The 25,570-nt window shown below is 40.6% G+C and overlaps 1 protein-coding gene across 3 annotated transcripts in view; it reads right to left on the bottom strand.

Moving 5' to 3' along the window:
• EDAR (ectodysplasin A receptor) overlaps nt 1-25,570 on the bottom strand; it is a 119,642-nt gene that overhangs the window by 56,747 nt on the left and 37,325 nt on the right. Inside the window, exon 1 of one of the 3 annotated variants that reach the window (XM_056807973.1) lies at nt 25,283-25,481. The exons of 1 other annotated variant lie outside the window; for it this stretch is intronic. In XM_056807973.1, the coding sequence (XP_056663951.1) occupies nt 25,283-25,315 (33 nt within the window). In that variant the 5' untranslated portion in view covers nt 25,316-25,481. Of the gene's footprint in view, nt 1-25,282; nt 25,482-25,570 lie in introns of those variants that run through there. One more of the 3 variants, XM_056807972.1, reaches the window with a different exon arrangement.

The raw sequence follows: 25,570 nt of genomic DNA, 5'->3' as shown, positions 1-25,570 counted from the left end.
TTTGAACCAAAATAGCAATAATAGTAGCTAACATTTAGAGAACATTTTCACACTTTTATATGATCTCTTTTGATCCTAACAATCACTCTGGAAGGTAGGTGCTACTATTATTATCACCACAATTTTTATAGATGAGGAAACTATGAAGTGGCCTGCCCAGGGGTCACACAGCTTGACGTAGGTCAGATTTGAATTTAGGACTTTGTGGCCAAGCCCAGAGCTCCATCCTAACTGCTTAATACTCTAGACCCCAATCTCTATTCAGAACAGCAGACTGCCTCTTGCAAGCGATTCCCACTAACAACTGTGCTTCAGGGATTATTTTCATGAATAACATGGGATGGAGAGTCTAGAAAGCGGCAAGAAGGCTCATATTTTCCTCAGTGAAATATTTGTCTCTTGGTTCCTAATGGCAAGTCGGCACACTAGCTGGCTGAGAAGTAATTCCTAACAGGCACTGTGGAACAAGTGTAAGTAATGAGAGTAATAACAGAGTGCACGCATTTGCCTTTTTCTCATTACTTCTGGCAAAGGAACTTTGCTATCCTAAAAACTCCACTGGTGTTTAAGACAGGGCGGAAAAGAGGCACCTTTCTATGGGTATTCTTTGGCTTCAGTTTGCTCATCTGCAAGATGAAGGAGATGGGCCCCATGAGTTTGCAACTTGTCCTAGAATTCTTCTAGAACTGAATCAGGATCAGAGAGGAAATCAGGGGGAAAACCTAAAAAAAAAATCAGTATGTTCTCCTCTGGGGGGAGGGAGGGAGGGAGGGAGGGAGGGAGAGAGAGAGAGAGAGAGAGAGAGAGAGAGAGAGAGAGAGAGAGAGAGAGAGAGAGAGAGAGAGAGAGAGAGAGAGAGAGGAGAGAGAGAGAGAGAGAGAGAGAGAGAGAGAGAGAGAGAGAGAGAGAGAGAGAGAGAGAGAGAGAGAGAGAGAGAGAGAGAGAGAGAGAGAGAGAGAGAGAGAGAGAGGAGAGAGAGAGAGAGAGAGAGAGAGAGAGAGAGAGAGAGGGAAGGAGGGAGGGAGGGAGATGAATGGATAGACAGACAGACAGACATATGAGCAGGGTAAGTAGATTAAAAGCCCCAGCCACAGGATTTTAAATTTAAATTAAATCCCCAAACATCTAAATTGGAGAGAGTGTAACTGGAGGGATGCTGAGTGTTTGCTGTGGCAGATAACTTCATTGTCTTTCTCTGGTGACATGGAGCAAAAAGAAGAAGTTAGGGGTGGGGGAACAGTATGCATTTGGTACATGTGGACATAATTCTGTCCAACTTAATGTGAACTTAATGATTTTCTGAAAATTATTGGCATAGGATAAGCAAATTATGATTAGGCAGCTCCAGTAGCCTTAGTTTCCTTATCTGTAAAATCAGGATAATAATACTAGTACAGGGTTGTTCTGAGGAAAACAATTTGTAAACCTTAAAGTGCTATATTGACAGTAGTTATTTCTGAATAAAGCATCATCAATGGCAAGAGGCTAAGAACCTAGAGTGTTTTCTCTCCTTCCTCTCTCTATTTCTGTCTCTCTTTTTTGTCTTTCTCTCTCTCTGTCACATACACTGACACACATACACACAACTCAACAAGCCAGCTCTGTTGGTTACAAGACATTAAAATCATATATTAAAATTAAATTCAAATTTAGTTTTAAATTTAAATTAAAGGTAAAAAATTAAATTAAAATCACAATAAAATATTTAAAAAAACAGAGTAGCTCTCTGGGCTGCCCCTCCAAAGTCAGAATTCCTATCCCAAGAGGCCAGAGATATTTCTTACTCCAAAGAGTGAAGAGCACATCCCCCCTCCCTTCAGACTGGGCGCTCCCAAACCTTTTAGACTGGAGAGGCTTAGATTTTTCCATATGTTTGTTTGTTCACAAGCAGTTAAATTTCTCCCTTTCCTAGTCTCAGGATTAAGCCAATCCCTCCCTCACCCCCTCAGCTGGGATTGACAGGGAAATAACCCAGCCCCAGCTGGTGTTTGATCATGCAGGTGACTGGGATGTTCCCGCGGTTATAAATAACCATTTACTGTCCCCTTTGGAGAGGCCGTTTGAGAAAATTCGAGTCCTAGCACGAAGCAAGCAAACTCATAAATTTGGATCTTTCCTGTCAAATGCAGGGGCCTTGTTCTACCGGTTTAAAAGAGAATTTGTTTTTCAGCGCTCGCTTTCTTTTCAAGGAACGAAGGCCTTGAGGGAGGAGCCCGAGCAGCTAAGGCTGTCGCTGAATCAGTGCGGGCACCAGAGAGGAGCCTGGGCTTGGCGATGCCTTCCATCAGCCCAGATCCGCCTGGACGTCTCGTCATGCAATCAGGCTGGAAAATAGAGAAGGGACTTTGCAACCCTCCAAGCCGGAGCACTTGGGAATTAGCAGAGGAGATGGAAACCTCTTATTAGTGGTTGAGTTCATTCCTTGTAATGTAATTAGGCTATACGTTTCTGTAATATAGACGATATTGTAATTACACTTTATTCCCATCACACTCCGTGCCTTTCTTCCGAGGCACTCATGGGGCTGATGTCATGGCTGAACTACTGGATGCAAATTCGTTCTGAGGAGATGGAAAGCAGTGGCATCACCACAGGTGAGGGAGGGCAGGTAGAAACTAGTCAGCGATGAGCCTTGCACTCACCTCAAGAAAGGCACCGCTAGTTGGGAGAGAGTTTGGTTTAGGAAAAGGTGGAATAAGCTTTTGAGTGAAGAATCAAAGGTGTTTGGAGGAAGGCTTCTGGAGCAGAGCAAACTTAGTCCCATCCCTGATACATAATAGATGCTTAATAAATGTTTAGTGACTGAGAAGACTAAATATTTGACATTTTGGTTGGCCTCTGTCAAACAAAACCCAAAGTCTCTAAACTAATTCTATGATCCCAGCGTTTTCCTTGAATCTTTGTGTCTTCTCTAGAGTATGGCAGAAAGAACATTGTGGGAAGACTATCTTAGCCACTTACTGATCATACATCCCGTATGTGTAAGAAGCAGAATTTGAACCCAAACCTTCCTGACTGCAGCACTGACTTTCTATCCCCTCTGTCTTAACACTGGCCATCCCTTCCATTATGGAGACCAAATGTGAAAGTCTTGGATGCCACAGGGTCAGAGCACTGAATAAACACAGGTTATTAATGCCATTATTCAGTGGGATGTGCATGTGATTTCTGTTAAGTCAGGTCTTTGAAAGAGTCCTTTTGCTCTGAAGGAATAGTATTTTCTTTTTGAAAATGGGATTTATACAGCGTCCTTTTGTTCTTGACTGTCTTAGCTATGGAAAGAATAGAAACTCCACTACTGAAGGTAGAGTGTGTCCTTCAAAAGGCAGATTTAGGTCTCTGTTTAGCACTATGCTGGGAAGCATTTCCAAGTCCTTTGAAGTGAGCACGACCATCAACTCATCACTGCAGGTTCATTTGATTTGATTTCTATTGGTAGAAAATGGCCCTGGGTTTCAGGAGTTCTCTATTAAAGAAAGCTGGTGATTTTAGAAAAAAGAAAAAGAAAAATGGCTCTCTGGGTATCTGCTTTTGTTAGTAAGCTTTTTTGAATCAATGAAGTTCCTGGAGTTGGAGGAATGAGGGGATGATAACAATTTCTTAGACTTAAAGCTAATAACAACAGCTAATACTATGTAGCACTTTGAGTTTTGTGAAGTGCTTTGCCTATATTATCTCATTTGGTCCCCACAACACCACTGAGTTAAGTGCTAATTTATTCCTATTTTGTAGACGAGGAAAGGAGATGACAAGTTGATGAGATGACTTGTCATATAGCTAGCAAATGTCGGAGGCAAGATTCATTTCAGTTCTTCTTGCGTCCAAGTCCATTACTTTATCCACTCTTCCAATGTGATGGCAACATGTTGGTGCATAAAACAATTCTTTGTTTTGGTCTCTCTCTGTCTCTCTTTTTCCTTCTCTGATCCCTAGAGTTGGCCTTTGAACGTCTCCTAATCCAATTCCCTCAATCTCAGCCTTTATAGGTGAGGAAATCGAGGCCACCAACCTGAAGACATTTGCCTAAAGTCACCCAGGTAGTAAGTAGCATGATCTGATCACCGAGTTTGTATTCACGCTGGCTGGTAGCTCCATATTGCCAGGTGCCTTGGTAATTCTGGACTTGTCCTAGTGATCCAGGAAGAAGCAAACCGTTGTTCCATGGGGAGACTAAACAAAAGGGTTGGCTTTTAGCACTGACTCTCCTTCTTGTGGTTTTCTCAATGTTCTCCACATCTAAAAGATGGCTCTTGTTTATTCCATGGCCTGTAGGAAGACAGCCTATGAATCAAAGGGTGTAGTATTTAAAGATGCTTTTTTTATGAGGTGTTTCATTATGAATTTCATATTCACCAGCAGTCTGAATGCCATTGACTTCCATGCCAAACCCCATAAAGCAATGCCAAAGTATTTGGAGCCTGAAAATGCTAGAGTAAAAATAATAAGTCCCATGAACCTGTTAATTAGGGCAAAAATATTAACATCTGAAAAGTGGAAAATGTCAGGGGCAGCTAGGTGGCTCAGTGGAGTGAGAACCAGGCCTAAAAATGGAAATTCCTGGGTTCAAATTTGGCCTCAGATGCTTCCTAGCTGTGTGACCCTGGGCAAGTCACTTAATACCTAGCCCTTACCACTCTTCTGCCTTGGAACCAATACAAAGTACTGATACTAAGACAGAAGGTAAGGTTTTAAAAAACAAAATGAAATATTATTCCAAGGTGTTGCAGATTTCAGATTATCTCTGAATGAGCAGCAAATAGCTTCAGCCTACATGAGACTGCTGGCTAGTATTAAACTGATTTCTTGTAGGAATATCTTTCAACCTTCATATATCCACTTTAAATCAATCAATCAATCAATCACCAGATATTTATTAAACACCTGCAATGGACTGGGTTCTACACTAGGTACTGGAATATAGATGCAAAAACAAAAACAAAAACACAAAATCAATCAATGACAGTCCCTGCCCTCAAGAAGCTTCCATTCAAATAGGGCCACTTTACTGACCAAAGGTCATTTCCTTGACCTTCCTTGGAAAAGCTTCAGCTTCACTAGGAATTTCATATATTTTGAAGGTATGTCAGGCTGTATAGTCCTTATTTATTCATTCAAACAAAATTTATTATTTCTATTGTAATAATAGTAGATGAAATTTGTAAAGCACTTTAAGTCTATAAAGTGCTATCTATCTGTCTGTCTGTCTATCTATCTACCTACCTACCTATCTACCACTCTGTCTATCTATCTATCTATCTATCTATCTATCTATCTCTCCTTCCTCATTTTATAAGAACCCCATGTGACAGAAAGTATTATTAGCCCCATTTAATAAATGAAGGAACTGGTGCTTGTGGAACTTCAGTGACTTTCCTTGGGTCAAAAAACTTGTAAGTGTCTATGTACCTTGAACCCGGATCTTCCCAACTCCAGGTTCGGCAGTCTTTCTCATCTGGTGACTTAGCTGCTGCTGACATGGGCAAATCATTGTGCTATGTATGTTTTGGCTGAGAAACAAACCCTAAGAAATGGTCCCATGAGGCTTAAAATCTTAGATAGGAAGTATCACACTTGCACACTCACACACATATCTTTTTTTTCCATTTGAATAAGTTTATTTAGTCAATTTAGAACATGATTCCTCTGTTACAATAATCATTATTTCCCTCCCTTCCCTCCACCCACCCTTTTTGCAGCCGATGCACAAGTTCATTGGGTTTTACTTGTGTCCTTGATCAGAACCTATTTGAATGTTGGTGTTTGCGATAGGATGTTCATTTAGAGTCTGCATCCCCAACCATATCCCCTTGACCCATGTATTCAAGCAGTTGTTTTTCTTCAGAGTTTCTGCTCCCACAGTGTTTCCTCTGAATGTGGGTAGTGTTCTTTCTCGTAGATCCCTCTGAATTGTTCTGGATCATTGCATTGCTGCTAGTAGAGAAGTCCATTACATTCGATTGTACCACAGTACATCAGTCTCTGTGTACAATGTTCTCCTGGTTCTGCTCCTCTCGCTCTGCATCACTTCCTGGAGGTCATTCCAGTCTCCATGGAACTCCTCCACTTTATTTTTCCTTTGAGCACAATAGTATTCCATCACCAACATATACCACAATTTATTTAGCCATTCCCCAATTGAGGGACATCCCCTCATTTTCCAGTTTTTTTGCCACCACAAAGAGCACAGCTATGTACAAGTTCTTGTACAAGTCTTTTTCCTTATTATCTCTTTGGGGTACAATCCTCAAACATATCTTAAAGAATAGAACTTGATAAGAATTAAAAAACAAACAAACCTGGAGGCAGCTGGGTGGCTCAGTGGATTGAGAGTCAGGCCCAGAGAGGGGAGGTCTTGGGTTCAAATTTGACCTCAGACACTTCCCAGCTATGTGACCCTGGGCAAGACACTTGACCCCCATTGCCTGGCTCTTACCACTCTTCTGCCTCCGAACCAATACCCAGGAGAGTTAGAATTCTGATTGCCTCCTTTCCCCACATGACTCTCACCGGAAGCAGCTTCTCCAAAGCTCTGTTCAAGTCACACCTTCCCAGCACTCGTCTTGAGGGAAGATGGCATTTGAGCTGCCTTGGACCCTGAAGACTGGGTTAGAGCACACTAGATGAAGACGAGGGAGGAGTACCGTCATTCCTGAAGGTTTCTAACTTCTTAAAGATATTCCTTTCATCAAACACGTGTCTAAAGAGGAGACAATCTCCAAACTTGGGCATCTGATGGATTTAAAAAGCATATTTTTAAGACACGTGGTTCAACCAAATTACCGTGTAATTGAAGTCCCAAGTTTACGCTGCTGGCAATATAACGTCTTTGAAAGACCCAAAAGGGAAGAAGACTAAAGCTTTTCATTGTGCTAGGAGAGGGAGGCTGGCAAAGGATCTTTCAGCAAGGGTGATCACCGGCACCAGTTCGTTGACTCAGCAAGGACTTTTAAGGCAGTCTTCACTTAAAACAAACTCCAAGGGATCTGCCCAAATTAGGAAGAACAAATATTGCCTTCAGCTTAAGCAGCCACAGTGACTTGGGCACAGAAAAGCAGCCGGCCATGGACTGATCCATCCTGATGAGGGGAAAGGTTGTGCGGGGCTTCTGATGCAGGGCTGGCGAGGCCTCTACCTGGTGGCCGGCTGCTACACCTTGCTGCGTTCTCCCACTGCACTGGGGCTCACAAGGGACCCCTTCGCACTCGCACTCTCCCCACTTACTTTTCCAGGAAAAGGGACTGTGCCAAATGTTACAGCGCCCAGATACGTCATCGTTTGAAGCTTGTGGAGCCCCATGTAGAGGCGGTGGCTAGACAGAAAGGTGAGGAGTCAGACATGGACAAATTCTTGGTCCTTTCCATGCCTCAGACGAACCTTCAAGATGATAAGTGGAGGTAGAAGGAGTCTGGTCCATGCTGGGAGTTCTGTATAGCAGCGTAATCACAAGCCCACACCTGCTCAAAATCACTTAGTGTCTATATATATATATGTATAAACATAAATATGTGTATATATAATGCATATTATATTACTTAGCATATATACTAACATATATTACTTAGCATACATACTAATAGATTTATATAAACACATGCATTTATATAAATATATTTCTCTCTCCCGCCCTCTCTCTATAATTACATATATTAGAGGAAACTTTTAAGCACCTCTTTTTCTGAGACCCGTATGGAAATGCAAAGGAAGTAGAAAGCACTGGGAAAGTATGACTTGAACAGAGCTTTGCTGGAGGAAGAGCATGACTAGGAAAAAGGCAAAGGGAAAAAGCTGTTTCCTTAAGGGTACTTGGAGTTGGCAAGTCATATGGGAAAAAGCAAAATTCCTAGAAGGATTAGAGAGTATAAAGCAACTTGTAATTGAGAAGAAATGACTTCAGTATTAGATCAAGGTTTATTGTGCTCTAGAAGGAGAAAGCAGGCTTTGAGAAGAAAGGGAAGGGAATATGTATTAAATAAGTGCCTACTATGTGCCAGACATTGTGCCAAGAGCTTTATAAATGTCTTATTTAAGCCTCAAAACAACCCTGAGAGAGGGATGCTATTATCATATCCATTTTACGTATAAGGGCGCTGAGCCATACAGAGGTGAATTGACTTGCCCAAGTTCAAACAGCCAGTAAGTGCCTAAAACCATCTTTGAACTTAAATCTTCCTGATGCCAGGTCCAGCACTTCATCCCTTGTGCCATTAGCTGCAGTGCAAAGGAAGTCTTCAAATAAAGGTATGATTGAAGATGATGAGCCAGTTGTATAGCAAAAGTGAGGGATAACCAATGGATAACTTCTCTACTCTACCAGTATCCAATGGATTATATAAACACATGTATTTATATAAATATATTCTCTCTCTCTCCCTCTCTCTCTCTCTCTCTCTCTCTCTCTCTCTCTCTCTTTCTCTCTCCCTCTCTCTCTCTCCCTCTCTCTCTCTCCCTCTCCCCCCCTCTCTCCCCTTCCTTCCTCTCTCTCTCTCTCTGTCTCTCCCTCTCTCCCTCTCTCTCTCTCCCTCTCTCTCTCTCTCTCTCTCTCTCTCTTTCTCCCTCCCTCTCTCTCTCTCCCTCTCTCTCCCTCTCTCTCTCTCCCTCTCTTTCTCTCTCTCCCTCTCTCTCCCTCTCTTTCTCTCTCTCCCTCTCCCCCCCTCTCTCCCCTTCCTTCCTCTCTCTCTCTCTCTGTCTCTCCCTCTCTCTGTCTCTCTGTCTCTGTCTCTGTCTCTGTCTCTCTCTCTCTGTCTCTCTCTCTGTCTCTCTCTCTCTTTCTCCCTCCCTCTCTCTCCCTCTCTCTCTCTCCCTCTCTCTCCCTCTCTCTCTCTCCCTCTCCCCCCTCTCTCCCCTTCCTTCCTCTCTCTCTCTCTCTCTCTCTCTCTCTCTCTCTCTCTCTCTCTCCCCCTCTCTCTCCCTCTCTCTTTCTCCCTCCCTCTTTCTCTCTCTCTCTTCATACACATATATATATGTATTCTCTCCTTTTCCTTCTCTCTCTCCATACATATATATATATATATATTATATACACACACACATATATCAGAGAAAATCCAATGGAGTAGAGAAGTTATCCATTGATCATGGGAATGTGAAGGAGGCTTTATGCCCACTGAGTTGCAAGCTTTTGGGAGGATATCGATGGTAATCTAATAATATGGGCACACATGAATAGATTATGAGATAGTAAATTTAAAAATGGAAATAATCTTAAAGGCCATCTAGTCCAACCTGCACATTTTATGGATAAGGAAACTGAGGCTCAGGGAAGTTACTTGCCCATAATCACATAGCTAATAAGTATCAGGGGTGGCATGAGAACCATGTCCAATACCCCATCCACTATACACACTTCCTCTACGAGATTGTGGTATGCATCGTTAGAGAGAATACTTAAATTCATGAGATCACAGACTGATTAGAATATTGGGGTATTGGAGTAGGTTCTGAGAAAAGGAGAGACAAGACCAAAAATATATCAGGGAAAGACTATATTTATTGATGCATGGAGAGTAGATTAGAGCAGTGGTTTTAAACCTGGGGTCCATTGACCTCCTAGGAGTCAGTCTGTGGATAGAAAGACATTTGTGAACAAGTAGGGGGGGAAATAACATCTTCATTTTCTACTAATCTCTAACTGACGTTTAACATTTCCTTGTACTATTTAAAACCATTATTCTGAGAAAAGGTCCTTAGACTTTACCAGATTGCTAAAGAGGTCTGTGACACAAAATCAGTTAAAAATCCTTACTGGGAGAGGAAGCGGAAGGCCAGAGGCCTGAAGAAAGCTGCAAATCCAAATGCAGAGTGGACAGGAGAGAAAATGGAAAATAAGAATAGTCCTACTGACATACTTGATGTGAGAGCAAAAGAAAGAATCATCAAAGATGACAAGATTATGGAGGAGAAAAGAGTGCATGCTCAATAAACCCTGATGATGATATTTCAATTCCTGATACATTTCTGAAAGTCAGAAGTGGGAAGGGGGGAGAGGAATTCAACTAGCTTAACTCCAGTTCTCTGCATTGTTATTTGAAGAATTAATCCTTAAGGCATAAAAGAATCATAGCCAATTGTGAGGAATGTGAAATGATTCACAATTATAAGGACACAAGATCTCCCTCTCCTGCTGGCAATCCCCCATAACTGTATTGAAAATTCCTCTTGAATGAAATTAAGGTGAAGTCAAGATTTAAAATAAACTTGGGAAAATAATTTCTGTCTCTGTCTTTTTCTCACTCTCTCTATTTCTGGCGCTGTTTCTCTGTCTTTCTCTCTCCTCTTGGTCCATCTTTTCTCTTTTCCTCTTTCCTTGTCTTTCCCTCTAAATCTTTTTTCTTAGACTTTTCTCCACCTCTCATTTTCTATTCAAATGAATACCCAACTGATTTCATTACCTACAGACCTGGGCAATTACAAAGGGCTCCCTTCTGTTATCCTAACACAATATAGATAATTTCCCCATGACATTTCTCAGAAGACTATATCAACACATTTATTTTACAGATAATTTTATATATTTATACACACATCATTAGATTGTGATCACTCTGAGAGCTGTGATTGTCTTTTGCTTTTCTTTGCATTTTCAGCATTTAGCCCAATAACTAGCAAATAGGAGACTCTTATTCCTGTTGACTGACTATCATAAATGCTACAGAGAGACAGTGCTCTGTAGAGAGCTGGTCTCAGAGCCAGGAATATCAGAGTTCAAATCCTTCTTCCAACACATACTAGCCATGTAAGCCTTTTAATATCTTAGAGTTCTAGTGATGCTCTAAGACTAAATTTTAGAGAAGATGCCATCTTGCACTGTTAAAAAGTGTTTCCTCACATTGGAGCTTCCAATATCAAAGAAATCACAGGTCTATTCTCTATGCCCATATAGATAAATACTATAGGATCATAGCATTTCCCCCACTTAAACTGTGAGTTTCTGTCTTAGTCACAATTCTAAGACAGAAGAGCAGTAAGGATTAAGTAACTGGGGTTAAGTGATTTGCCCAGGATCACACAGCTAGGAAGTGTCTGAGGCTAGATTTGAACTCAGGACCTCCTGAAGCTATTTACTGCGTGTCCCCTACCTGCTTTGATCATAGCAATTAGAATAGGTCATCAGAGATCATCTTGACAAATGGGAGGAAACTGAGGCTGCATGTTTATCATTTAATATACACTAGATATATTATACATGAAGACAGTCTCCTGAAATTGGATACCTAATCTCTATCATGAGTAACTAAGGATTTTATAGAAAGCTTGTTTCTTGTTAATGAGTCAAAGTAAAATACTCCCTTGTGAAATATTCTCCTGGAATGTGCACTCTTCCCCTAATAGAGCTCTTAAGCAAACTCCTCTCAGGTATTACCACGTTCCCTCCTTTTTTACTGAATGCTCCCAAGCAATTTTGGAAAACCTGACACCTGTGGATATCTACACAGTATTATCTATTATCCTGGGATTTTCCCCTTCAATAACTATGATAATCTTACCTCGATGCATCTGAAAATCCTTTCTTTATCAATAGATGTTCGTGGCTTTGGCTTGTGATCCTTCGATTCATTCATCCCTATCTCATCTAAATTGCATTGTGCTAATACGATTCTTCCACTGCTATCTAGACATCAGCACTAAAGTACATCCAGTCATGATTGGCATGTGCTGAGACCTGTTTTCTGCCCATTGTGATTACCTTCCTCCACTTGGCTATCACCTGAGAACTGTTCCCTGGGCAGCACACACTGTCCTTTGATAGTGGTGAGCTCAGGTGGGCAGACTTGTGGATACAAGGACATAATTTCATAATTTTATTTTTAAACTCTTGCCTTCCACCTCATAATCAATATTTTGTATTGGTTCCAAGGCAGGAGAGCAGTAAGGGCTAGGCAAGGGGGGTTAGGTGACTTGCCCAGGGCCACACAGCTAGGAAGTGTCTGAGGTCAGATTTGAACCCTTGAATCTTTAGGCTTGGTTCTCAATCCACTGAGCCACCTAACTGCTCCCGATAATTTCATTATTATATAAATGTCCAGATTTATAGCTGTGAGGTTTGGACCTGTGAGGGATGACATATCTGCCATGAGCAAATCCTTTAATCTTTGAACTTCAGAATAATATTAGCTGTTGTAATTACCTCACAGAATGGTTGTGAGACTCCAATGAGATCAGTGCTGGTAGACTATTTCATCCATGTCCTTTTTCTATTTGTTATAACAGGGCAGGATGACCAGTGATTTGGCTCAAGAATAGTCCACTAATGCCAAAGCAAGGAAACTATATCAAACAATGAGACTATGACAGGTAGAAGGACCTTAGAGATCTTTGGACATAGGAAGCACTTAAGTTTTTTATTCATTCATTCCTTCACTCGTTTATTTAGTCATTCACTCATGTACCCTTTCATTTAATCCTCTATCATTATAAGTGAAGCTCATTGAGGTAAAATGGTTTGCCCCAAATCATCAAGCTAGTGAGAAAAGAGCAACAAAAAAGTAGTTTACGTACATTTGATCTTCACAACTGAGTGGGGTAAGACCTATAGATTAAATGATGCCCTTCGTCACACAGGTGGTAAATGCTGGAGGCAGTTTTATACCATGATAGTTCTCCAATTTGGTTCGGTTCTTGTCATTAACAACTGGCTAACCAAGTTAACACAGCCCTGGTTACCTAAAAGTAATGTTTTTGGGCATCTAATCTGACTCAGAGTAATGGATCATGTGAGTAGATCTGGTATACACATTTCTATTGTATTCAGATATGGATTAAAATGTGTGCTATTTCATAAAACTGGAATTAAATCTGGTTCACACTGCAAACAGGTGATTTCTTTCATAATAAATATTATTCCAACAATTTTACATTGATTACATACATATTATATGCAAGAAATTATACTGTGAATAATGAGGGATAAAAATATGAACAAGATAAATATAGATAATGTACTCCAAACAGTGCAATGATCTGGGACAATCCGGAAAGACTTAAGACAGGAATGCCCTCCATCACTAGAGAAAGAACTGTTGGAGTTGGATATCTGTGGATCAAAGCATACCATATTCACATCAGTGTATTTCTGGTTTTATCTGGGGGTTTTGGATATGGATATGTATCTCATATCAATGGCCAACAGGGAAATGTGTTTTGCATGATAGTAAAAATAAAAAAAATAGATAATGCAACATATAATGGTTAATGCAACACATCTAGGGTAAACGTGAGAATGATTCAATGAGAGATGTAAATACAGAGAGAGAAATTACTGCCAGCTGGGGGGACCAGGTTATTTATATTTTCACTAATTCCTTTTAAAACCATAAGGTTACACCAGTGCCAGATATACCCTTTCGGTATATGTTATGGGGCTTTGTCTTTTGCTTATAGGAGATTTGATTAGGTTGGGGAGACACAACTGAACTTTATTTTAACCAGTCTTTGAAATTGACCTACATTTTTGGACATTCTATTTTCCTGCTGAATTAAATTTCCTGGAACTTGGTAAACACAATTTTTAAAACAAAAGATGTTGGAAATTTTTGTTCTCACTAGGCATTTCTAAAATAAAATTGTGTGGATTTGTCCGTGTGAAACATAAATTTATATATTACTAGAAAAAAGTCACCTCTTCATAAGAGGGAAAATAGCTTTTCATTTTTGAAATACTTTAAGTTCTGAGGAAATTAGAAACTTTTTTTGCCTCCTCATTGGAAAAGCATAGAGACAATGAGATAAATTTAAGTCTAGCTCTTTAGTTTGTCATAGAATAGTAGCTCCATGGTGGAGAAGGACTTGAGCCTTGTATAGAATTCCTGCTCAAGAGCCCAGAGTAGGTAAGGGGAGCATCCAGAAATAATCACAGCTCACTGCTATATAATTGTCTCAATTGTTTGTGTGTGTGTGTATAAAATAATTCACAAAGAACTTTGTGCCCATTTTCTCAATTTATCCTCAAAACAACCCTGTAAAATAGAGAGCACAAGTATTATTGTTCATATTCCATAGATGAGGAAACAGGTTCATGATAAACTAAAGGATTTGTTCAGATTCGTATAAATAAGGAGCAGAGTCAGGATTTAACCATGGTCATCACTCCTCATCTTTCCCCAATGCCTCTCCCCTTTCTCCTTTTCCTTCTTTTGCCTTCTTCTCCTCCCTTATTGAGCTTTCTTCCTTTATCCCTTATCATTTAATAGATGATTTTTGGACAATAACTATGTTTACTAGGTCTGGCTCTAATTATGAGTCTGATGGCACAGAGGTTATAAAAAATATACTAATGTGAAAGAAAGCTTATCATTCTAACTGGGGAAACTACATGTAAACAAATGACTATAATTTAGTAAGTTCCACAAGAATGAGACATTAAAAAGTGCTACAGAACTTCAGAGGAAGGAGTGATTGGAATGATAGTGGAGGAGATAGCATTAGAGCTGGACCTTGAAAGATGAGAGATGGTGGTTGGGAGGGAGAGCATTTTAGGTGGAAGAAAAAGCACGAGAAAAGCTTCCAGGTGGAAAGGTGACAAGTATGGCATATAGTTAGCACTATATACATGTTAGCTATTGTTATTCTGGACCATTTCCCCCCCTTAGAATATGTGATCCTTAATTTTAGAGCCCCGAGTCTCAGCTATAGGAGAAGGTTAGTGTTTTTCCCAGAAAGAGAGTTAGTTATCTATTTTGCCTCAAAGTGCTTTGTGGATTTGCAAGGGCTGGGGTGCTGAAAGGTGGCATTTTCTCAATTTCTCTGAAATATTGCTGTATTGTTATATGGAGACCAGTGATAGGAACCTATTCTTACTTCAGCCTCAGCACCCAGGCCTTATGGACTCTGCTAGAACATCCATATCTATGGACTATAATTTGATATTATCAAGTCCAAATTCTAAATTATATTTGTAAAGAATCCTCTTCTGAGGGCCAGTCCTCAAATTAAACTATGCAGGTGACTTAACTACTTTCTCCATTATTAAGCTACTCCAGACCTTTGCAAGAGAATGTCATAGGTTCATAGATTTGGAGCTCAAAGGGACATTCAAGGCCCTCTACTATAGATTCCTCAATTGATAGATAAGAGAACTGAGGTCCAGAGAGGTCAAGTGACTTGCCCAAAGTCATGCAGCCACAGACCTTAGTTATGAATGAACATTCAGACCCCTTTGGATGGAAAACACAAATTTGGATGTCTTAATAGAGGAGAGAGCAAGATAATAGGATGAGACTTCCTGGTGGCAATGCCAGACAACTTTGGTGGTGCAGTTCCCTGATTGATTTTCTCTGTGTGTCAGTGTTTGTGTTCCCTCTGTTGTGGGTATGTCTTTGCCTTGAACTATGCCACAAGACACTTGAAGTCTTGGGTCCAGAAAGCATAAAAGGGTCTTGGTGATAATCAATCAATAAGCATTCACTAAAAGCCTACTACTTGCGAGGTATCACGCCAGGTGTTAGAGATACAAAAATGACAACGCAATAGTTCTTTTCCTCAAAGAACTTGCATTCTATTGGAGATACAATGATGACCCTGCCTCAAAAGAGCCACTACAACTTGACAATACCTTCTTGACATTATCGACCATATCTTCTAAACCTGTCCCTTTTCTCTTGGGTGGGCCTTTGTCATAGTTCATGGGACCTTGCCAGTCAGAGGCCAATGGATCAATCCTGTAGTAGGTAGGGTGCTCCACAAATCCTTTGGGTGAGGATTAAATCTTCTGACTATGGGCATCTCCTTCCACTTACCAGTTAACTAGTGGTTCCCTAGAGTTTAGGCATTTTTGGTTTTCCCTGTCCCTTAGTCTGTGGCATGAAAATGCATTAGTGATGACCATGGTGGCTACTTACAGCATGAAATAAGTGGGAGATCTTTCATTTGTTGGTAGCAGTAGTTCCTTTTACATTAATGCTGAGCAGCTAACGCTTTTGCAATCCTAGTCGGGAAGCCTTAGCAAAAGCTCACACTATTACAGAAAGACAATTCATAGATTTCTGCTTCATCTGATTAGCTAGCTCCTGGGATTCATTTTCTAATGACAGTTCTCTGGACAGGAGACTTGAAATAACCTAAACCAAAGTGTTTGGGGTGAGAGTGGGGGTAGGGAACAGTGGACCACTAGGACAGTTATACAAAAGTCCTATTGGCAATGCCACCTGGGATTTCTTCACATGAAATATCATGTGAAGGATCTCTTCTTTAGCCCCTGTCCCAGTTCCCTGGGCTTTCTGCCATTCTAATTTACACCCACACACCTGAATAACTTTCGGTTGCCTTCACATGGAGAAACTTTTGCCGCCTCCAATCATGTATAAAATTCAATTGGTCTTTAGCACTAGAAGTTGGGAAATAACAATTTAATTGATGTCTGCCCCCGGTTTTTCACCAGAATTAATGGGAGGGGTTAAGGTTGAGAGAAGCCTCCTGATCAGATGCTTTTGCTAATATAACTGAGCTATTGCAAAGGGCACAAGATATTTGTTTTTCTTTTGGCTTCTCTAATTGGGGCAGATGTTGCACAGCCTCATCTGCATTAAGCCAAATATTATGTCTTTGTAACGTTTTTGATCTTTATTAATTATAGCTCAGGAAAGCTGACAAAGGCAACCTGTCTCTTTAATATAAACAAGATTAATTGCACGGTTCCTGCATAAAATGAACCACCAGCAGTTCAACAACAACAAAAAAAATGTTTGTCTTTAAGCAGCCTTTGGATAAAAAAAATTTTTTTTTAACTGTTACAGGAAGTGTTGGGCCTGCCAAATTACCGTGCCTGGGGGCCTCACCCTCATTATCAGACTAAAATAATGCACACACCCCTACACTTTCATCTTCTTCCAGACCAAGGAAAAGAAAGGCAGAATAAAAAAAAAAGAGAGGGAGAGAGAGAGGAAAAAAAATAGAAAGAAAGACTTTACACAAAGAAGTGTCTCTGAAGTCTGGAATGCACCCTGGCTGTTTGAAGGCAAGATTTATACCTGACACCTTTCCTTAAGCTCATTGTTGAGACTCGTCTGTTTTCAAATCAACCGCAGACTGACTGCTTTGGGTACCTCATCTTATAACGACCACATAATCTAAGATAAATACACCAGGGATCGCTATCACTTTCATTAATAACCATGAAATAGGCCTTCCTTCAGCAGGTAAAAAAATAAAATAAAATAAAAACAAGCCCAAGCACTTGGGAGAGAGGAGAGGCTGAGAAATGGGCTCCGCGAGTTTAAAATCATGGAGTAAGAAGAGTGGGGTTTGGATAAGAGGGTAAGAAGGAGGCTGTCTGCACCTTATAATCAGATCTTGGGTGAGAAGGGTCTGGAGAACAAGTATATGTTGTGGGGAGGGGGCTGCATTATCAAGCCTACCCTCATCCATTGGGAAATCTATCTAGGAAGTTGGAAAAATACAGCTCTCACCACACTTCCTCCAGATGCAGACCCAGTGCTCAGGTTTTTACCTTTCCCACTTGGGTTCCAATTACTAGGCAAATTAAGCTGAGTTGGAATCTCCCAGTGGCAGTAATTTGTTTTCTACCAGACTGGAGAGGGTTCTGAATGCAGGGTAGGGGCTGAGGCATGGTGGCCAGGAGTATTATGGTTTTTAAGTCAATCAGAAAGTAAGAAGAGTCTTTTTTTTGGGGGGGGCTCTAGAGACAGCTTGGTATAGTGGAAAGAGAAGACTTTGGAATCAGAGGAGTTAGGAGTTTATGTACTTCTTTATTTGACATTCGAACAAATCACTATTAACCGTGATGGGCCTGAGTTTCCTCATCTGTCAAAAAAGAAAGTTGAACCAAATAGTCTCTAAGATTCTTTTTGGCTCAAGATCTAAGGTAGGGGTCCTTGGAGGCATAGGCTATTGGAATGATACTGACATGTCACACGAGTTTGTTCCTGGAGCCCCTGGATACAGTGAAGGGCAGTGGAAAAAGGATGAGATTTAGAGTTATTAGAAGACTTGGATTCAAATGCCACCTTTGCTCCTTTCTGGCACTAGACCTCTGCACCAGCTGCTTCACTCTCCTTAGCCTCAGTTTCCTTACTTTGAAGATGAGAGGGTTATACTAGATGATCTCTAAGGTCCTTTCTAGTTCTCGGTCCTGGGATCCTTCTCCTTCCCATAAAGAGCATCCAAATTCTGTCAGGTTCCAATCAAGCACAAACCACTGTCAGCAATGAGGCAATTGGAACTGGCAAAAACCCACAAAAAATGGAACAGTGTGCTCTCTTCAGCTTGCTATAAACATGGGCTAAAGCCAGAAAAAAAAAGGAACACGTTTTGTGTCAACACCTTCCTGCTGCTTCTCATCAGTTTCTGACCCTGGAAAACATTACTGGAAAAATGCCTAAATGGAGTTGAGAGAGCTGGGCAGCAAAGGACTCCAGGATCCACAGAAGGCCATCCAGAGGTTTTTCTGGACTGCCCCATTTGGGGAGGAACACAGGTGCTATAACCCCAGGGCCCTCATAGTTAAATGACTTGGCCAACTTCAGTGATGTTGAAGGGAGAGAGAGCCCAAGTCCAACCTGGGAATATGGTTTGATGTCAATCTTCTTTCTTTTTTCTAAATTTAATTTAATTTAATTCTTAATTTAACAGGCATTAAATAAAATGATCTATTTTCCAGAGAGAGGTCCATGTGAAAGGAAATCATAGTTTCCTAGTATTTGTTGATGTTTTCTTAGTTTTTCTCCAGCTGAGAGCTAGGAGACAGGTCTAGGAATCCTGGAGATGATTTTTGAGGGAGTATGTATGGGGGAACAACAAATTGTGATTTAGCCATTGTTAAGAACTAATCCTGAGACTGATGGTTGTGGGCAGGGGAGATGGCAGGCTAAAGCTATGCTGTGAGGGAGAGCCTCAGCTATTTAAATGAGGGGATATCGAGCCCTGATCCCAAGAAGCTGGCATTTTTTCCCCCTCTGTGGACCTCATGACTTTTTCGCCAAGGATTCTCTATTGGTATTTTTTTTTAAATGGAATATTTTTGAGCAGATGCCAAAAGCAACATAGATTTTTCAGGGTTTCCAAGATGATGATTGTTAGTCTATAGGGTGCCATGCTGCATGTAGTGTGCCCCATGGCATTCACAATGGGCACACCCAAAAGGAAGGCAAGCAGAGGTCTGCAAGTATAACTCTTGACACCTAGCTAATGGTTGTTGAATCTGATGAAGCAGCCAAGATGGAGAAATCAGTTTCACAGATGGGGTTGAGGAAAAGGCAGCCCCCAGGAGTAAGGTCACATGACTACATCCAAATGTTTGGAATAGAGTCAACTTCTTGGCTCAAAGGGCTATTTGAAAATTGTTAGGAAGGCAGTTTTCTTCTAAAACATCAGATTTTCCATCTATTTATTATTGAGGAAAACTGAATCTCTGCTTCTTAGACTTTTTTTTTTAAAGAAAGATATAGAAATAGAACTATCTGGACACGTTCAAATTCTGTGACTACTTTTTTTAGACAAGCTTATGATTCCATGTACCCAAATACAGAACTAAGATAATATCATAATATCTCAAAACCAAATTATCCCAAACTCCTTGGGACAGTGATGATATAGAATGAGATAAACACACTTTAGAAGTCTAAGTTGTAGGTACATAAAGTACTTTTCTAATCCTCACCAACTTCTTGCTTCCTTCTCTTCCCTTATTCTCTCAATTCCTTTTCCATGGGCTCCTGACCTTCCACTGAGTGGAACTTGGGAATGTGGGAACTCTTTCTTTGGCCCCAGAATGCCAGATCAGGAGTAATGAATAGAAGTGGCAAGGAGGCAAATTTAGGCTTGATAAAAGGAAAAATTTCCTAATAATTAGAACTGTTCAAAAGTAGAATGGGCTGTCTTGGGATAGATTGGTTCTTCCTCATCTGATGTCTTTAAGTAAGGATTGGATGACCTCTTGTTAGTTTTATTGGAATAGGGACTAGTTGGCAATTGGCATTCTTTTTAAATGTTTGTTTTTCTGTGAGCCCAAGTTCCAAATAACACATACTGGGGACATAACTAAATGAAGGGATCTAGATATAATTAAAAATATATTTATTTTGTTTATTTTTTGTTACATTTTGAGTTCTGATCTGTCTCCCTCCATTTCTCAAAACCCTAGATTAGGTGTAATTCAGAATCAAACTAAGAGGATGACAGACCCAACACACACTCTCTTCAACCCTGGGAAAGCCTATGGCAGCTCTAGGCTTTCCCCCAAGGGTAACGTTACGAGGTATATCGTCTTTCCTTCCTGGACGTTTCATGGTTTATAACCAAGTTAGCAGGGACAGAATTGAGCACAGTCAAGAAGCCACATTAGTTCATGGTAATAGTTGTGAGTGAGACCCAGGGACAAGAAAGGAATGATCTGGAGCTTTGTAGGTAACGAAAGAACAAATGAATACATTTGAAGGATGAACGTATTCCAAACCCTTTTTTCCTTAAACAATTAGACACGACTCAGGGGGATTCTCTTTAAAAGGAATTATGTAACCCAAGAAAAAAGACCTGCCTGCTTTTGCCAGCCTGGAACCACAAACTCGGCACAGTCTTTTACAGCTGTCATATAGATGGGGTTCCCAGTGGTTATAAGGTATGCTCAGGGCTACAGAACCCAGCTAGCTGAATAGACAGATGTGGGAGTTGTGGTTTTCTTGCTTGTGGCTGGATTGTCCATTATGTTACTGCCAGTCTCACTTTGGCCTCTCACAACCTGACTCTCTGGGTCTTTGGTGCCAACAGCACTGGCAGATTTGAAGAATCAGAGGATCTAAATAATCAATTTAGATAGAGAGCTGGAAGGGAGCTTAAAGGCCACCTAAGTTTCCATCTCTCTCATTTTGCAAGTGAGGAAACAGAAACATAGGTAGGTAAAGTGACTGGCGTGGGATCACGTAGGCACTAAGCATCAGGGATAAAATTTATATTCAATTTTTCAGACTCAAGGGTTAATACTCTTGGGGACAACTAGGTGGCTCATTGGATTGAGAGCCAGACCTAGAGGCAGGAAGTCCTAGGTTCAAATCTGACCTCAGACACTTCCTAGCTGTGTGACCTTAGCTTTACTGCTCTTCTGCCTTGGAACCAATGCACAATATTGATTCTAACATGGAGGGATTTAAAAAAAAGAAAAAAGAGTTAATATTTTTTTACCCTCTATCTCTCCTTTGACACAGTGAATGCCTTTATTTCCCCTGAAGAAGGTGGCCCATGTTTACCCGTAAAGATTTCCAGAACTCTAGTTAGTGCCTTTTGCTGCTTTGATTTTTTTTTTCTTTTGGTTTGCCTTGTTGGTGCTTCTCAAGAAACCAGGCTACTTCAGCACAGACTTCTGCAAAGGGATCACTGAAAGAATTTGAAACGTGGACTAGGAGATGACCCATATACAGGGAGAGGGGGAGAAAACCACAATGGAACAAGAACAAGACCAGCCAAATTCTCCATGGTGAACCCTGTTTATCACCTGACCTAATATTCAAAGACTATTTCTGAGAAACATCTGATTCCTATCACTTTTCATGAGGCCAACATGAAATTGTTTCCTTGGTTATGAATATTATGGAAAGTACCAAAGTGTGTGTGAAACACACATTCAATATTCAGAGGCTGAGGGGCTATTTGGGTCCCAACGTTCCTCTCTTCTCTATAACATAACACGAGGGCTGTTGGCTGGCTTTGGGACAATCCCATGACTGCCCCTTGGAAGGAGTGATTTATCCCCAGGATCCAGTTGTCAAGCTACTACTAACACCTCAGGATTTAGGTTGGGAAGTTCATAGGATTCTAGGGTCATTCATATAGCGTTAGAAAGGGACGGAGAGGCCATCTAGTCTACCCCTTCATTTGCCAGAGGCAGGGTTTGAACCAAGCTTCTCTCACCCCAAATCCAGTGGGCTTTCCATTGTCAAACTACTTCTAAACAATGGGTCCTACACAAATCAAGGGCTTTAATAAATTAAAGAGGAGATTTAATGAGCAGCACTGAAAACTGCCTTAGTTCCAGAAAAAAAGCAGATATACATACATGCATGAATATACACATATCCATATTCAGGAAGCAAAAAGTATCAAAGTAAAAATACAGGTGTCAGACTGAATCGAGAATTAGGGTCACTCTGAAACACACCCAAAACATCGCAGAGTTTGGGGAATATGTTGGACGAGGCCTTTTCCAAGGACAATTTTACTGGTTAAAATGAAGAGGTCACATAGCAAAAAAATCTACGCCTATAAAAGATATTTCTTTCTGTGTCCTTAAAATTTTTTCCCCACTGGCATTTTTTGTTTTAACATCATCTCTAATTTCTCTTAATACTAATTCCCCTCCCCCTCACTGGAAGAATCATCCCTTATAACAAAGCATTAAAAAAGAGAGAAAAAGTAGTTTAGCAGAACTAGCTAATACATCTAACAAGTTTGAACCAAACTTGGGTAGTATTCCCTACCCACAGATCCCCACCTTGTGCCACATATTTAAAAAAATATCTGCAGTACCTTTTTTATTTTTAACTGCAAGACAATCACTGTTTGTCTCTCCCTCTCCCTCTTCTTCTCTCTCTGTTTCTGTTTCTGTCTCTGTCTATCTCTCTCTGTCTCTCTGTCTCTCTGTCTCTCTCTCTTTCTGCCTGTCTCTGTCTGCCTGTCTGCCTCTTAGAATCCATACTATGTATTGGTTCCAATGAAGAAGAGTAGTAATGGCTAGGCAATTGGGATGAAGTGACTTGCCCAGGGCCGGACTGCCAGGAAGTGTCTGAAGTCAGATGTGACCCCAGGTACTCCTGTTTCTAGGTTCTCTATCCACTGAGCCATTTTGCTGCCTCAAGGTGATCACTCTTTAATGTTAGCCTCCCTTGTTTTAAAAGTCTCCTTTAGAGTTCTGGGTCATGTAGTCCAATCCTAGAAAGTTCTCTTGATTTCATTCAAGAGACCAAGAATTGTTGAATTGACAAAAGAAGACATCCCAGGCACCCTTTCAGAGTAAGAGCAAAATTCTACATGCAATCAAGGAGGTATTGTTCTGTAGTGACTAATCTCCCAAAGTCAGAAGGGCTGAGATGCTGAAGGAAAGGTGTGCCTTGTGAGCTCACTCATCCTTCCAGGTGCCAAGCCAGCTCTTTTTGCAGCTCCCCCGGAACTCTTTCCATTTCTACTGTCAAGATTAGATGCTGTCACTTCTAGCCACTAGCACCAAATCTTTCTGAAATCCTTGTGCTTTTAAAAACTTTATAGGGAGGCACTAGGTGGCCCAATGAACTAAGAGCCAGGCCTAGAGATGGAAGCTCCTGGGTTCAAATCTGGTTTCAGACACTTTCTCTCTGTGTGATCCTAGACAAGTTGCTTAACTCCCATTACCTAGCTCTTACCAGTCTTCTACCTTAGAACCAATATATAGTATTGATTCTAAGACAGAAGGTAGGGTTAAAAAAAAAGCAAACAAACAACTTTATAGACTGCATAAATGGCAGCATAGCATGGTCCATGGAGAGCTGCAAAATCTGAACTCAAATCCTACCCCTGATCTACTATATTGGCTGTTACTGAACTTTTCAAGAAAGAGAAGGTAGTGACTTAAGATGGTAAAGGAATATTCTTGCTGAGGGTTTCTTTTATCAATGAGATTGGAATAAAAAAATAGGCTGGAAATAATTTTTGGGAATAATCTACAAACTGCATTTATAAAGCAGATTTCTTAAAGTCAAGCACGGCTATTTTTTCACAATTGTACTCAGTGTATTCATATTTCAGAATGAATAAATAAAAAATAGACAGAAGGTAAACCATGTCCTCTGGCTCAAGAGACTGAAGGCCACAGCGGTGAGAGAATATTCAATTTGCCTTACAGTATGGCTGTCCACAGGCTTAATGAATGAATTCATAAAGTTAAAAGTCTCAGAATTTAAAGGGAGCCAAAGGGCTTCCTGAAGATGCGGCACTTGCTTCCTGAAGGCCAGATTCTTGGGATCTGTGGTCTAGCCTCTGTGACTCTGCCAGTGAGCCTTTTGGTCAAGGTAATGTGGCCGCTTCTACTCCCTACACTGGTCTACCTCAAATGATGAAGCCCATTTCTACGATCGGCCTTTCTTTGTAACTTTAGCATGGACAGAAATAGAGCTGGAGATAAATGCCTAAGAGCACAAATCTACCCAACTCCGAAAAGTAAGAAGGGATCTATTTAAACCTATGGGTATTTGCCATGCTTTTGAGTTATTCAAGATGACATGGTGAATAATCTCATCTGAATGTGAAGAGAGCTGGGGTAAGATAAAGCCAAAAAACATTTGGATGACACAAAAAAAGAATAGCTTTGTGTATATCTATGTCAATCTTTGAGAAAAACAGAGTGAAGTCAAGACCAAGCCAAAATATGACACCATAATTCAGCTATTGAATCACCACATAGCCTTCTTCAATCAGTTCAGTTGGATTCAAGAAACAGGTATTAGTTCCCTACTATGTGCAAACCAATGGTGTTCAAAAACAAACAAACAAACAAACAAAAAAAGAAACAGTTCCTGCCCGTCAGGAGTTTAGCTCCTACTAGAAGATACAATATGTTTGCACAAAAATACATGCAAAGTAAAGCCAAGTAATTTCACAAAAGGATAGATGAAACGGGATCTATTTCCAGAAATGGCAGATCGATTACTGCTTGAAGAAGAGATAAATGACTAAGTTTCTCAGATAGTAAATAATCATGAAAGCAAACCAACACCAACATTAGTGTTGTCATTGCTCATATGATAGGATTGAGCATCCAGGTAATAAAGTGCTTGCCTCTCTTCAGGGCTATAGAAAAAAATAAAAAAGCACTGAGTGTAAATCCGTGGGTGCTTCTGTGCACAAATGCACCAATCTTTACATAAAATTCTACCTCAAGCAGCATTTTTTAATTACAGTAAGCTAGAAATAATTTGCATGCAGACAGTATCTCAGGAAAACACTTTAAGGCAAAATCATATTATCTAATAGTGCATTTAAGGTATGTAAATGACTCTCAATCTAGTGATATTCTGTTAAGCTGAAATTAGCAATCACAATGCTTTTCTATCATCTCAGTCAACCTTAAGTGACTGTGCCTTCCATTTTTCCAAGCTGTCCCATCTACATGGAGATTGCTTCTGACAGACAAAAATGCCATCCTTCTAATCCCTTTAAAACTGACTTCTGGACAGAGCCACGTATTCCTAACTATTACCAGATGGACATCTCCTTAAGCTCTCACAAAAATAGACAACCCCTTAAAAGAAGAAGGATTTTCTCTTCCTAAGCTCTGCAGGTTTGGGAGGAATTGGAATCGTTTTTTTCTTACCTTTGCCTGGCTGTGTACTTCTTGGCTTCCCATTTTAGTGATTGAGAGTTGAAAGCTTTCTGCTCATTTTCCTAGTCTTTATATTAATTGAACCTTTGATGTTAGGGAGGTGGGGCTATCTCTGCATGGGCAGGTAGCTAGGGGAAAGTGAGCAGCCACCTCAAAGCACAGATGAAATTTGAATATGGAAACCTTTAATGTCTGAGGGTAGCCCCCCCTTCCCATCCAGGGTGTGCGCTCCCTCTCCCAAAAGACCATTTCCTGAAAACTGGAAAAACAGGTAGCAGC

The sequence above is a fragment of the Monodelphis domestica genome, chromosome 8, assembly GCF_027887165.1.
Source record: "Monodelphis domestica isolate mMonDom1 chromosome 8, mMonDom1.pri, whole genome shotgun sequence".
Lineage (NCBI taxonomy): Eukaryota > Metazoa > Chordata > Mammalia > Didelphimorphia > Didelphidae > Monodelphis > Monodelphis domestica.
The sequence above is the reverse complement of the archived record's forward strand: the minus strand, read 5'-3'. Positions and strand labels throughout refer to the sequence as shown.